We start from the raw sequence: 14,922 nt of genomic DNA, 5'->3' as shown, positions 1-14,922 counted from the left end.
GAGGAGGTGAGGAAGGCAGCTAAAGACCACCCTGAGCCCCAGACCTGTTCTCTTGCCCTTGGTAAAGCAACTTACAGTGAAGTTGATCTGACAGCCTCCCATCACGTAGTCCAGAAAGGAGTACTCTGTTTCTACCTGCAAATGAAACCAGGGTCATGCCTGGGGTGATAGCAGTTGGTGTCATGGAGCTCAGGAATCAGAGCCTTGGTTACATGGGCTTTTGTCTCACCCGGCAAATCTTGACATGGATAGTTCCAGAGTTCTTGTAGCTTTTCTTTTTCTGCTGCTTCTCAGGGTGGATGCATTCAAACTCAGCCTGGTGAGGACAGAAAAATTAGGGTAGGAAATTCTCACAGAGCATCAGTCAAGGACTCGAGCTGCCTTCTCCTTCCTCTCTCCCCCAAGCTTCAGCTATCTAGGCCCATTTCCACACCCCTGGCAGGACCAGCACTCACCGGGACTGCCTGCAGCTGGGCCAAGCTGGTGTGGAAGGTACCGATGAGATCATGTGACCCGTCACTGTCATAATCGGAGCATCGCACCTGAGGGGAAGGTGTGTGTGGACATAAACAAGTCAGGTGGCAGATGAGAGTAAGTCTCTCCCCAGGTTTTCCCCAGCGCAGTCCACTCAGGGGGCAAGCTCCTCACCTGGATGGGTGTGCTGGGGTCCCCACCACAGAAATGCTGAACGGGGACTGAGAAACACTTCCATGTAGGGTTTAGGTTGTTCTTGATGACCTGAAGGTGGAGGCCAAGGCCTCCAGTGAGCTCTGGCATGGCCCGTGAGGAGCTGCCACACTTCTCTACCCACCTGCAGTCTCTTTCTCCCTGAATTCCAAACCTTGCTAGTCACAGGCCCCAGGAGATTCTCTCCTACCCCAACCTACCCAATCCCAGGGGTCTCATACCTCAGATCTGTACACCAGGTGCCATTTCCCATCACCCTGGCGGAAGAACTCCAGAAATGGATCCGATTTTCCCAGGAAGTCCTGCCAATGCGAGACCCCAGTTACAAGACTCAGGAACAACCAACCACTATGCCATCCCTCTGTCCACACCCCCATCCCCCATATACCATCCTTGGCCCCTTAACTCTTGGATTACCAGGGCCTACTTCCAGACACACCTTCTTATCTAGGTTTCTGGCCTCTACCTCCATGGTTACTACACGATTGTCCTTCAATTCTTGAGCTGAGACCTAGGTAGGGGAGACTACATCACCTCATGAATTCATTGATGTTAAGTCCCTCCCCAACCCTTGCTGGGTTCCTTACCGTGATGGTCCCCCGCCCAGCAGGTTTTCCAGGCTTCAGCATCAAGGGGAGAGTCAGTACCTGGCTGGACACAATCTGGGGAAAAGCAGGGAAGGGAGTTTCAGGATAACAGGCAGGGTTAGGTCCTGCTTGCCCCCTACCTCCAGGCAGGCTAGGTTGTCTCACAGACCTGCATCTGAAGCATCCTAATCCCCAGCCCTACATACCTGTCCTAGGGAACACTCAGCACCCCCTAGGAAGTCATCATCCCTCAGCTCTGGCGTCTTGTTGTCTATGTCATAGATTCCAAAGCGTAGCTTCTGGACTGTCTCAAAGTGGTATTCAAGCTGCAGAGTCTTGGAGAACTCAGGGCTTGAGCAGTTCTGCACTCGTTCAGTCCGGCCAAGCTGTGGGCAGAGGCCAGTAAGCATCACAGTCACAGCCTCCACCCCAAAACACAATCCTAGCCTCCCTCCACAACCTTAACCTCCATAATCCGCCTCACCTCAGCCCAGCTGCCCCCGCCCACATCCTGTAAAAGGACGCAGAGTGGGTCAGACTTAGAGCCGATGTCCTTGTCAATGAGATGGTCACAGGAAATGGACAGCTGAACCAGGGTCACACAGTGGGCCATCTGAGGGAAAAGAAGCTGTGTCAAGCACCAGAGAGCCTTCTCTCCCCTTCCCCGACTGCAGGTCCCAGCTTGAGAAGGCCAGCAGGCATCACCCAGGCAGGGCTGAGCATACGTCCATCCCCGTGACACCCAAGGAAGAGAAGGCCTTATAGCCTTCAAATCCCTCCACCCCTAGGTGAGCTCACTGGCACAGAAGATGGCAGTTACAACCAACCCTGGTCTGAAGATACTGAAAGGGGGTACTAGCCTCCATCTACAACTGTGACCCCAAACTATCCTCACCCTAAAATTTGTCTTAATCCCAATAGGGCTGTCCAAACCCAGACTCTAATCTTGGTCTTTGCAAAGACCGATAAATCTTTCTGACCCTCTTACTGGCCCCAGGTCAGACCCTAATCCAAGTTCTGATCCTAACATAACCCCAAATATAACTATGATCCAGATAATATCCTCCACAAAGTATCTTCTTCCAATGATTTCTCACTAACTCTGGGGACCTAACTCTTGTGGTGGAGTTATGATCCCCCTACTAATTCTCCTCACCTCTACTGCTAATGTCCAACTCCTATTTCCACTGCTGCTGCCCAATCTAAGCCATCACTGTTTCTCACCTGGCTTACAGCATTAGCCTCTTCAACTGGTCTCCCTTATTCTATGCCACCTCCACCTCCATTCCCCCATCTCCACCCCAGCAGGCTATTCTAAATACAGCAATCAGGGTGATCCTATTAAAACATAAGTGAGGCCGGACACAGTGGCTCATGCCTGTAATCCTGGCACTTTGGGAGGCCAAGGTGGGCAGATCACTTGAGGTCAGAAGTTTGAGACCAGCCTGGCCAACATGGTGAAACCCCGTCTCTACTAAAAAAAATACAAAAATTAGCCAGGCATGTTGGCGTGTGCCTGTAATCCTGGCTACTGAGGAGGCTGAGGCAGGACCCAGGAGGCTTGAACCCAGGAGGTGAGGTTGCAGTGAGCCGAGATCGTGCCACTGTACTCCAGCCTGGGCAACAAGAGCAAGACTCCATCTCAAAAAAAAAAAAAGGCCGGGCACGGTGGCTCAAGCCTGTAATCCCAGCACTTTGGGAGGCCAAGGTGGGCAGATCACGAGGTAAAGAGATCGAGACCATCCTGGCTAACACGGTGAAACCCTGTCTCTACTAAAAATACAAAAAATTAGCCAGGTGTGGTGGCGGGCGCCTGTAGTCCCAGCTACTCGGGAGGCTGAGGCAGAAGAATGGCATGAATCCAGGAGGCAGAGCTTGCAGTAAGCTGAGATCACGCCACTGCACTCCAGCCTGGGGGACCAAGGTTGACTCCGTCACAAAAAAAAAAAAAAAAAAAAAAAAAAAAAAAAAAAAAAAAAAAAAAAGTGAGGTCATATCACGCCTCTTTCTGAACCCTCTAATATTTCCCATTTCCCACTGAGCTTAGAAAAACTCCGAACTTGGCCAGATATGGTGGCTCACTTGAGGTCAGGAGTTCGAGATCAGCCTGACCAACATGGTGAAACCCTGTCTCTACTAAAAATAAAAAAATTAGCTGGTATGGTGGTAGGCACCTGTAATCCTAGCACTTTGGGAGGCTGAGGCAGGAGAAGTGCTTGAACCTGGGAGGTGGAGGTTGCAGTAAGCCAAGATCGTGCCACTGTACTCTAGCCTGGGCAACAAAGCTAGACTCCATCTCCAAAAAGAAAAGAAAAGAAGGCCGGGCGTGGTGGCTCACGCTTGTAATCCCAGCACTTTGGGAGGCCGAGGCGGGCGGATCACGAGGTCAGGAGATCGAGACCACGGTGAAACCCCGTCTCTACTAAAAATACAAAAAAATTAGCCGGGCGTGGTGGCGGGCGCCTGTAGTCCCAGCTACTCGGAGAGGCTGAGGCAGGAGAATGGCGTGAACCCGGGAGGCGGAGCTTGCAGTGAGCCGAGATTGCGCCACTGCACTCCAGCCTGGGCGACAGAGTGAGACTCCGTCTCAAAAAAAAAAAAAAAAAAAAAAAAGAAAAGAAAAGAAAAAATCCAAACTATACCACAGCCTATAAGGTCCTGGAAGGTCCAGATTTCTTTAACCTGATCTCGTAATATCATCTCTCTTGCTCACTCCATTTCAGCCACCTGTCACTCCTCAAATAAGCCAAGTTTGTTTGTTCCTTCTTTCTTTTGTGAGACAGAGCCTCACTGTCACCCAGGCTGAAGTGCAGTGGTGAGATCTCAGCTCACCACAACCTCTGCCCCTTGGGTTCAAGCAATCCCTCCCACCTCAGCCTCCCAAGTAGCTGGGACTACAGGTGTGCACCACCATGTCCAGCTAATTTTTTTTTTTTTTTTTGTAGAGACAGGGTCTCACTACGTTGCCCAGGCTGCTGGGCAACTCCTCGGATCAAGCAATCCACCCACCTCAGCCTCCCAAAGTCCTGGCATGATAGTGTGTGCCACCACACCCAGCCAGCCAGGTTTGTTTCTACCCCAAACACTTTGCAGTACCTGGAATGTGTTCTTTCTCTACATTATATATACCCACATGGCTCACTGCTCCCTTTCCCCACAAGTCTTTACTCAAAATAATCTTCCCTGTTATATGTGAGTGTGTGTGTGTATATATATATATAAAGGCTCCCTTTAAGCCCCTCTAAAATTTCAACCCCCTGCCCCGGCATTGCATACCCCTTTTCTGCTTTTTCTCAATGTCTAACATTATATACATGTATATACTGTTTCCCCCACTAGAATATAAACTCTGTGAGAAAGGAATATTTAGCTGTTCTGTTTATTGCTCTATCCCAAGCACCTAGACAATACGTATTTGCAGAATGAAATCTGAAAGTTCATCTCCAGCCCCAGCTCCCTGCCCAGCCAGCTCCAAACTAACTGATGTCTTGCCCTTGTAATCAGGCAGCACCAAGCTTCTCTGATTCACCCCTTCCCTCTGCTGGAAACATTATTTTCTTGCATGGATCACGACAACACCTGGGTATTCCGTCCTCCTGCAGCCACCATAACAATCACCCTCAGACCTCTTGTTATCCCTGTGTCCCCCTTGGCCCATATACCTGAAGACCACTCTACCAGCAGTGCACACGAGGTCAGATCTTTCACTGAGCTTCACTCAGCATTCCAGGTTTCCCAGAGCTATACCCTGAGATGCCTCCAGCGTCAGCCCTCCCCTATACTGATCCTCAGTCAATCGCTCCTCCCTCGCAGCCCACAGCACCCCATCTTGGTCCCTCATAGTCTCCATCTGGAATGCTATTATCAAAGTTGGAATGCTTCAGAGTTCAACTTCCTTCACATACTGCCCCTCCACAGCACCCTGGCCCCTGCATGAACACTCCCAGTGATAGAAAACCCAGTCTTACAATTCAATTATCAGAAAGTCTAGGTCCATATAAATCCTACCCAAACTGACCTGTGTGGAATTCTTACTTCTACCTGGTAGTTCTTCCCCAGCCTAGGGCTCCATGGGAAGGCCTTACCCTATCTCCCTATGAGAACTCATCTGACACCTGGAAGCTGTGAACAGTCCCAGCTGAAATCTGGAGAAACAGCCCCAGTTCTTTTGACTGTTGCCCCTAGAATGTGGCCTGCAGACTTCTGACCATCCTGATCACTCCCTTGGAGGTTCCTCAAGGACAGACCCAGAGCAGAATACATGCTCCCTCAAGGGATCAGGATCACAGCTTCCCCCAAGTCACAATCTGAACTCCATGCATGTCACCTCACATGCTCTCCAAGGCAGTGTTTACACAATACAGAGACAAATAAAAAAGAATGCTCATTTCACTAATGCTGGGAATAGCGAAAAATCTAAGGCAGCTTAAAGGTCTGTCAACTAAATATGATACATCTGAACAACGGCATGCTGAATAGTGGCTAAAAAACAAGCCAGAACTATATTATATTGGTATCCTATGAAAAAATAAAAAATAGGCCAGACGCAGTGGCTCACTGTTGTAATCCCAGCACTTTGGGAGGCCGAGGTAGGTGGATCGCTTGAGGTCAGTTCAAGACCAGCATGGCCAACACAGTGAAACCCAGTCTCTACCAAAAATACAAAAATCAGCTGTGTGTGGTGGTGCACACCTGTAGTCCCAGCTACTCGGGAGCCAGGAGAATCACTTGAACCTGGGAGTTGGAGGCTGCAGTGAGCCAAGATCACCGCACTGTACAGGAGACTCCATCTCAAATAATAATAGTAAGAAGAAGAGTATGACCATTTTTTACTTCAATTGTAAACTTCCATTTTAAATTTCAATTGTAGGTGTATCTTTATAATAGATTTGAATACAAACATAAAATAAATACATACACACACAGAAAAATGGAAGACACACCAAATGTTTTAGGTAGCTCAGAGTGGAAGATGAGAATTTTGTGAACTCCATACTTCTGATTGTTTCAATATTTTATACTGTTTTGTATTTTTTAAAAGGCCTCATATGAAATAAAAAACAAAAACAAAACAGGCAAAATAAATAAAAAGGCCTCATTAGCTTTTCCCCCCAATCCACACCTCAAATCTTCTTGACTGTTCATTCTAAGCCCAAAGCCTCCACTTCCAGTTCAACACCTCCTACCTAACTTCAGGCCTTATTAGTCTCTTGCGTCCTGCTTGGTTTCTGTCCTAGCACTGCCCGACCTGGTCATCCCAGATGCCAGCTTCCAGTCTCTATCCTAAGTAAAAGCCCCATATAGCTGCCTTTAGGTTCAGAGCCAAACTCCCTAGCAAAGCTACCTTGCTGCACAACTCCAAAGGACATACCTACATAGAATTTGGTAGTTGTGCAACTTGGTAACCCTGCATCCCTAGATCAACCTTCAAAGCCCTTCCTAGTTTGCCATCAGCTCTACCTCCTGCCGCTCACTCACCCATCCACCCAACTAGTCATCCTAAGTTATTTCTGGTTCATCTAACACACATGCCTGAGTTTCCTGCCTAGCAAATGTCCTGTCATCCATGGTTCTAATATGACATTATTCCTTTATGAACCCTTGCCTGTTTTCCCCAAGAAGGATTTTCTTGTCTCTGCTCTGGATGACTGCGATGTTTCCTCATCAGTGTTTCTGCGACCACACACACACATTTCTGGGTTTATTAGCCAAACAGAAACCTGATCATGTCATTTCTCCACTGAAAACTCTGGAATGCCTTTCCAAAACACTTAAGATAAAACTTAAAGTTCTTACCATGGTCTTCAAGGCCCTGCAAGACCTTACCCTTGCCTAACCACTCAACTAATCTAGCCACTCAACTATCCTCCAGCCAGGTTGGCCTTTCTGATCCACATATACCTAACACCAACCTTTTTTACCACCTCAGGGCTTCTGCACTCTGTCTCCCTCCTTATACCCTCCAGAAAATAAGCTATACTAGAGTAGGAACTCTGGCTAGCTCCAGGACCCACAGCAGTATCTATCTATCCCACAGTAGATACTCATCAGTAAGTATTTAGTGACTGACAACATTGAAGCCACACCATAATTTTTACTTTTGTCTGTCTACCCTGTAAACTATGGGGTCCTTGGACTAGGGCTGGATATTATCTCTGTATCACTAGTATTAGTACTTAGTATATAGCTGGTACTAATAACCATTTGCTGAACAAATGGTGAATGTGCTTTTGCTCAAGTCACACTTCAGGCCTTGAAGTGATGTGTAACAGTAAATCTCCCCTATCCTAAACTTGTACAGTTCAACTTTAAAATTTAAATGCAGGACTCCTAGAATTCAATATTAAATGATAGTCAATTAAAATGGGCAAAAGATTTGATCAGGCACTTCATAAAGGAAAATATGTGAATCAGAAATAAGCAAAGTGATCCACAGCATTAGTTATCAGGGAAATGAAAAATAAAACGACAATGAGATACTGTTACATACCCACCACAATGGCTAAAAGTATAATTAAAAAGACCACCACCACCAAATGCTGGCAAGGATATAGAACTCTCATATATTGTCAGTGAAAGCATTAAATGTACCACTTTGGAAAGCAGTCTGGCAGCTTATCAAAAAACCTAACATACACCTAGCCCAAGAGCGATTCCACTCCTATGTTTTTAGCCAAAAGAAATGGAAACATTATGTCCACAAAGATTTGTATAAGAATGTTCACAGCAGCTTTATTCACAATAGCCAAAAACTTGAAACAGCCCAGGTATTCATCAATATGAGAACAAATTGTGATGTTTATAGAAAACTATTCAGCAACAAAAAAATCTATTAGTATCTGTAACATGAATAAAAATGAAGAATAAACAGATCCCATTTATGAAGTTTCAGAACAGGCAAAACAAATCTGTGATGTAAATATTCAGAACACTGGTTGTCCTCCCTTCTCCCCCAGGGGAAGGGCAGGTATTAACTGAGCAGAGGCAGAGAGCTCCCAGTGGGAAGGGAAACGTTCTTAGCATTCTAAGAATGTGGGTCACAGGAGTGTGTGCATTTGCCACTTCCATCTAAAGGAACTCTGAGTGTACACATCTGATTGTAAAATTTTACCAACAAAAAACACAAAAACCCAACAACCCATAAACAAATGTTGCACTAAAGTTAAGGCATGTTGAAATGTTTAGAAGTGTACTGATGCCTGCAACTTTTTTGAAATCCACCAAAAAATAAAAGGAGTTGTTGAAGAAATGTGATAAAACAAGATTTTAAGTTGTAGGATCTGAAATGGTGGATATATGGGTATAATTTTTTTCAACTTTGCTACATGTTGAAAATTTTCATAATAAAATGTTGGGGAAACTATTTTTTTTTTTTTTTTCAGACAGTCTCACTTTGTTGCCCAGGCTGGAGTGCAATGGCACCATCTCGGCTCACTGTAACCTCCGCCTCCTGGGTTCCAGCGATTCTCCCACTACAGCCTCCAGAGTAGCTGGGATTACAGGCACCTGCCATCAAGCCCGATTAATTTTCATATTTTTGTACAGACAGGGTTTCACCATGTTGGCCAGGCTGGTATTGAACTCCTGACCTGAGGTCATCCGCCCGCCTTGGCCTCCCAAAGTGCTGGGATTACAGGCATGAGCCACCGCACCCAGCTAGGGAAATTTTTAATTGGAGAACTACAGGTCCTCCCCCTGGTAAGAGATTGTTGTGAATGACAAAAGCATTAGCAGTCATTATTTGGGGTGGTAAGATTACAGGCAACAATTGGAGCTGCTGTCTTCTCACTCCATGACTTCTCAAATGTCCCCAAAAGAGATGCCCTTGGTCTGGGCCAAACACATGTAGTGGGCTACGATTATCTTCCTGTGCAGGCCTCAATTTCTGGTGGACTATTCCTTCCTAATCATTATCATTACACCACTTTTCCTGGACTACATCCTTTTTCAGTTTTTTGAACCCAGAATCAAACCCCAGCCATACTGTTGTGGGCTCATGTGTGCCTCAGGAGCATAAGGGGCTGAACTCTCACTGATGTGATGCCCCCTAAGGTGGCCTGGCTTCCATTCTGAGGTCAGAGCTTCCTGTGCAAGCAGTTTTGTTCACAGATTTGTCTCCTTTTCTTTCTCATTGGAATCACAACTCTTTATAAACAAATCTTTTCCATCTGTAGTTTTCTATCCTTTGAGCAACATTTCCTTTAAATGATCTATAAACCATGGTATTATTAATCTCTTCCAAAACATGTTTAATCTCCTTTGAAATCTACCTCTAAGCCTGTCTCTGCTTAGAAATCTGTGATTAAAACTGTTCATGTCACTCTTCTGTCCTACATCTCTTGAACAACTACCTACTTTAAACCAGACTCATGCATTTTTCATATACTGCCATTATAATTAACCCCATGGACTTTCAACCTCCTTTTTAGGACCAAAATCTTCCAGAACTGTATTAAATATCACATTTGAGTCAATAAAAAAAATTTTATCATTGATTTTTGTGCAGTCTTTCATCACTGAGCACATCTTGGCTCGATGTCTCTAATAGTCTAACTGGTTTTACCATTTCCACTCTCAGTCCCCTCCAATCTGTTATGTTGAAGTCACAGATATTCCCTGACTCTAATCCAACAAAACCCCAATTCTTATAATCCTATCAAAATGTGTAACTTGCTTATTATGTATTTCTCCTCTTGGACTGTAACTTCAACAAGCAGAGGGACCAGATTAGTCTTGCTTCTGTGCCAGTGCCTGGAACACAGCAGATGCTCTATTGGTATGTTAAATTTATGAATGCTAGGAAAGGAGTGATACTCAAGGATCCTCAGAAATGACCCAAATCTAGCTCTGACCTGCTGCTGAGCCAGCGAGAGAAGTAGGCTTTCTAGGAATATCCAACACAAAACACCAGTTTATCATCTCTGTTATGTCCCCACCCCCCTGACCCTTCCATTTGGGGCTGGTCAGGTGTTGTGAATGGAACAGCTGAGTCTACAGCTCCAACATTTTTCTGCCTCTGCTTTCTACCACTTGGGAGTCACCCTTTATAGTTTGTTTTCTTCTGGTTACTCCCTCTGCCAACCTCAATGTGCCCTAGCAGGGCACATTCTCTCACTGTCCCTTAAGAAAGGCATACTCATTCCCATTTTTACAACTTAAAAGTCACAATATATCAGAAATATAAAAGAATTGAGTGGCCATCTAATTCAAGTCCCTCAATCCAAGGCATAGAGGGAAGATGTGGTTTGGCTAAGGCCACATATATGGATAAGTGAAATGAAGACTAGAACTCAGATATTCTGATTCCTACCTAATCTTGAACCTTGGACTGTTGTTAGACTTTTCTTTGAAAAGCTTCCCTTTTTATATTCAATTGCAATCTGATGCAGTGGGCAAGAGTGTGGGTTCTGCACTGAAGTGACCAGGCTCCAAATACTGGCCTTATTCCTTCCTAGCCACAATAATGACATAATACAACACTAAATTGACGTCATATCTATATAACTTGGGTGAATACTTAATCTCACTAAACTTCAGTTTCCTCAGGTGTAAAGTGGGGGATAGTATCTATTTCTGAAGATTAATATAAATGATGTATGCATGGTGCTTAGTACAGAGTCTGGAACTGCTGTGACCACGTGTTAGCTATTATCATTATCCTTCAAGCCTAGCTTACATATGCTCCCCTTTTCATGATCTTTCTAGCACTCAACTTCTCACTCTGGACCACTATATTCAATTCATGCCACACGACTGTATTCTGTCGATGTTTCTCCAGCTTCTTGCCTGTCAATTAAATGACAAAGTTCTTCAGAATAAACAGTTTCAGCATCTCCTGCCACACAGCATATACCTGAGCACATAATGAGAATTCAAATACTTGAGGGAAGTCTGCAGCAGTGTGCTGGCGCAAGCTTGTATGGCTTGCGAGAGCCAACTGTTACATATTAGAAATTGTGTAAGTAGGTGGCCTTGATAAGTTTAAAACTATAGAAATTGGGCAACTGCAAAAAGTCATGGCTTCCTTCACCCTGCCAGCCAGTTTACCAGCATACTACTGTCGATAGGGAATCCCATTCTCTGCTACAAGGGAGTAACTTGCCCTTCATTTTCTGTGGCCGCCCTTCCCTTGCCTTGGGAGGTTCTAATTTTCCTATTCATAATCAAGAACAGATTTCTCCTGGGTCCAGTGGGATCTATTTCAGTGCCAAATGAGCTGAAATTGATTCATCAGTCCTTAACACTTCCCTCTTCCACTTCCAAAGTCCTAACCCGGAAAGGCACCAGCCTCCAATTCCCAATTCCTTATCCACCCCAGGTAATGACCAAAAGTTGCACAGAGGCTGCAAGAAGGTGGCATAGAGGGCTGAAGGTCTGGGTGGCAGGATCACTCCTTTAATAAACCAATGTCATGCTCACACTCCTGTTGCCTACCTTGGCATGCTGGATCAGCTCACAGATGCAGGATCAAGTCTTGAAAGCCAATCAGAAAAGCCTCCATAGGCTTACAAAGGACCACCCATGGAACACTGTTTCCCGTAAGATTGAAAAGACAAACTACACCGACCACCACCACTCTTCTTTTTCCTTTTTGGCCTCATCAAAGGACATGGAGAAGTTAGACACGTTTTCTTATCCCTACTTCTCTAACTCGGGGATTCTCCAAATTTACATCAGCAGCTCTAAGGATATTCCTCATAGGTCACAAACTGAACCAAAAATGAAAATCCTTTCTATAAAACTATACATTCCTTATTCATACATATGACTAAGGGCTACTGAATGGTACTCATAAACTGAAATTTTCAACAATAAATTTGGCTTAGATCCATATACTACTAAGGAGTCAGGCTGACACAAAGTATTTGGCAACACTACAAAGCTTAACATATGCACACAAAAACTAAAAGGTGGGAAAATACGAGAAAGAAGATGGCCACAAGGTTTCCCACTTTGCTGTACTGGGTGAAGGTCAAAAACAAAAAACCGGAAGCCACTAATCTAACTCCAACATCCCCAAAGGCTTATCCAAAAGTTGAACAAATCTAACCACTGTACAACTAAGTCTTCAAAGAATCTAACTTGAGGACAAAACTGGATACGGAGAAGGAAGCAAACTGAGGAGGACTACATGGTCTTCAAATGCAGGATAGGGAAGTGAGGACGATCTGGCTGCGACATCTGTCACCCCATTGATCACCAGGGTTGATTTGGCTAATCTGGCTGGCTAGGTGGGTGTCCCCTTCCTCCCTCACCGCTCCACGTGCATCCGTCCCGAAGCTGCATGCTCGAGCGAAGAGGACCATCCCTGACAGAGGAGGACTGGTCTTCAGTCAAGGATATACGAGTGCTCCCCTGCTAGAACCTGCAAACAGGCTCTCAAAAGCAGGATAGGACTGTAGTGGAGTGGGTGTTTTTCTCTGCCCAGAGACTCTGAACACACTAAGTCTTCATGTGAGCACTTCAAAATAAGCTCAGGCTGGGTGCAGTGGCTCACACCTGTAATCCCAGCACTTTGGGAGGCTGGATCACCTGAGGTCTTGAGTTCAAGACCAGCCTGGCCAACATGGTGAAACCCTGTCTCTACTAAAAATACAAAAATTAGCCAGGTGTGGTGGTGCACACCTGTAATCCCAGCTACTTGGCAGGCTGAGGCAGGAGAATTGCTTGAACCCAGGAGGTGGAGCTGAGATAACACCACTGTACTGCAGCCTAAGCAACAGAGTGAGACTCTGTCGCGAAAACAAAAAAACAACAAAATAAGTTCAGGTCCCCCTCTGCAATCATAAGCTTGACTGTGGAGGCCAAGAAGCCTTACCAATAGGTAAGGGCCCTCCACACTATAGTTGGAGTTGGCAAACTGAAAAGGCTCCTTCCCCAGCAGCTCAGAATCCATGACAGAAGACTGCTGCCAGTGGCCTCCCACTTTCCTTAAAAGTCAGGGAGGGGCTGGGGATAGTTGAGGGAGTGTTTCTACCTGTGGAGTCATACAGGCATCCATGATTAAAACATCTTTGTTTTCCTTACTATTAATTATTTTTCTCTGCCTGGATTACCCCACCTGTAAAGTAGGAATAATAATGTTAACTTTACAGGGTTATTTGTGAGGATTACATGGGGACAGTCATGGAAAGTATCCCCTGCCCGGCACAGAGTAAGTACTCAGTGTCAACTGTCCCTTTAGGTGCTCACAAACAGGGAAGTGCATCTTTGGGTCCTTCTGCAGTATCATTAACTCCTTCTTGGTTAATTGGACCAAGGAGGAGTGGATCCAGGAGGAGGTAGCCTCTGGTCTACCTGCTCCAGGATATAACTAGCAGGACAGGGACAGCCTCCAAAAGGAGAGATGAAGACTCTTCCCCTTTGAATTTCTCAAGCTGCAGTGTGGCATCACTATCACACTAGGGAAACCAGGAGAGCAGTACCCAGATCAAAATTTGGAGCTCCATTCCTGGTCACTTTAGTTTAAGGTCCAAACTCAGTACAGATTTCCAGAAACCGAATGGCTAGGTTCATACAATCACAGAAGCTTAAAACTGGACACAAGCTTATCTAATTTAATCCCATATTGTAAAAGAAACATTGAGGCCAGAGGGAAATAATCTGTCCTAAGTCACATAACTGATGGAACCACGAACCGATTCCGAGAATGTTATTTCTATATCCAACCATTTTAGCAACAGTTCACATTCTGTAATTCACCCCAATCTGAAATCTACCCTGCCACTACAAGAGCAGTGAGACTCATATGGTCTCCCCTCATGATCTATGCTAATGTTAGCCTTGCACAAAGATGGAATATAATTCTATTTGTCTGACTGCTGGGGCAGGAAGGTAGGAAATCCTGGACTCCACATTTACAAGACTTGATCAAAGGAATAAATTTTAAGTAGCAAGCATACACAGTGCAAATAAGGTAGAACTCACCTCTAAAAAATGTGATCTGTATCAACATTTTCAAAGGACATTTATAGGGTAGTCAATTCTGCCCCCATCCCTCCCAGCTGAAATCTACATTCTTTTAATGTCTATCACCTGTGGGGTGTCTGAGACAACAGTACTATCCCGCCTTCCTGATGATCTCCAGGACTGAGGCATCACCAAATACCTGTGCATCTACAGTGTGCACAAAAGGAGTGTATATCTCCTACAGTACAAAAGGAGATGAGTAAATGAACAAAAGCAGACCAGAGCTCTTGGAAAACAAACCTACCTATTGTTCATAATGCAAGCCCCTTACCCTTCACTGGAATAAATTCATTTGGGACACTGGGGAGAGTTTAAGATGGGTCTTCAGAATTTACATGTTAGGGAAGCCAAGAAAGCAAAGGAATATTTCAACAACAGGAAACTACACTACGACAAAGACTAGTTTACACTTTTTCCTGTCTAACCATGACTTAGCAAATGGCCAGGAAAGCCACTACCTGGTTCCCGTGGTATAGGAATGTACCTAGTATAAGCACAACTAAGCACTTAGTTGTGACTTAAAACCCTAAACTGTTGAAGAACAGGTACCTTATTTTGCTTTTCCACGAAAGTAAAAGTGCTGGGTGCACAACACTGCAAAAATCTGTTAGTATGAGATACAGCTATGGCTAAGCTGTACATTCATGTGAAGTTGTCTTAAAAGCTTGAAGGTGACAGG

General features: G+C 45.1%; 1 protein-coding gene across 10 annotated transcripts in view; it reads right to left on the bottom strand.

Moving 5' to 3' along the window:
• Positions 1-14,922, bottom strand: part of LOC116461359 (RNA-binding protein 12) — a 39,732-nt gene that overhangs the window by 5,306 nt on the left and 19,504 nt on the right. For 9 of the 10 annotated variants that reach the window (XM_032143049.2, XM_032143043.2, XM_032143044.2 and 6 more), the window contains 9 exons: positions 1,759-1,887; positions 1,481-1,660; positions 1,275-1,349; positions 1,127-1,198; positions 909-989; positions 649-738; positions 456-542; positions 230-316; positions 76-135 (listed from right to left, as the gene is read on the bottom strand). In XM_032143049.2, coding sequence (XP_031998940.1) covers positions 76-135; positions 230-316; positions 456-542; positions 649-738; positions 909-989; positions 1,127-1,198; positions 1,275-1,349; positions 1,481-1,660; positions 1,759-1,887 — 861 coding nt within the window. Of the gene's footprint in view, positions 1-75; positions 136-229; positions 317-455; positions 543-648; positions 739-908; positions 990-1,126; positions 1,199-1,274; positions 1,350-1,480; positions 1,661-1,758; positions 1,888-14,922 lie in introns of those variants that run through there. The other variant, XR_004246048.2, reaches the window with a different exon arrangement.

Source organism: Hylobates moloch, unplaced genomic scaffold, assembly GCF_009828535.3.
Source record: "Hylobates moloch isolate HMO894 unplaced genomic scaffold, HMol_V3 SCAFFOLD_21, whole genome shotgun sequence".
Taxonomy (NCBI): Eukaryota; Metazoa; Chordata; class Mammalia; order Primates; family Hylobatidae; genus Hylobates; species Hylobates moloch.
Note: the sequence above shows the minus strand (reverse complement) of the source record. Positions and strands in the feature narration are given on the sequence as shown.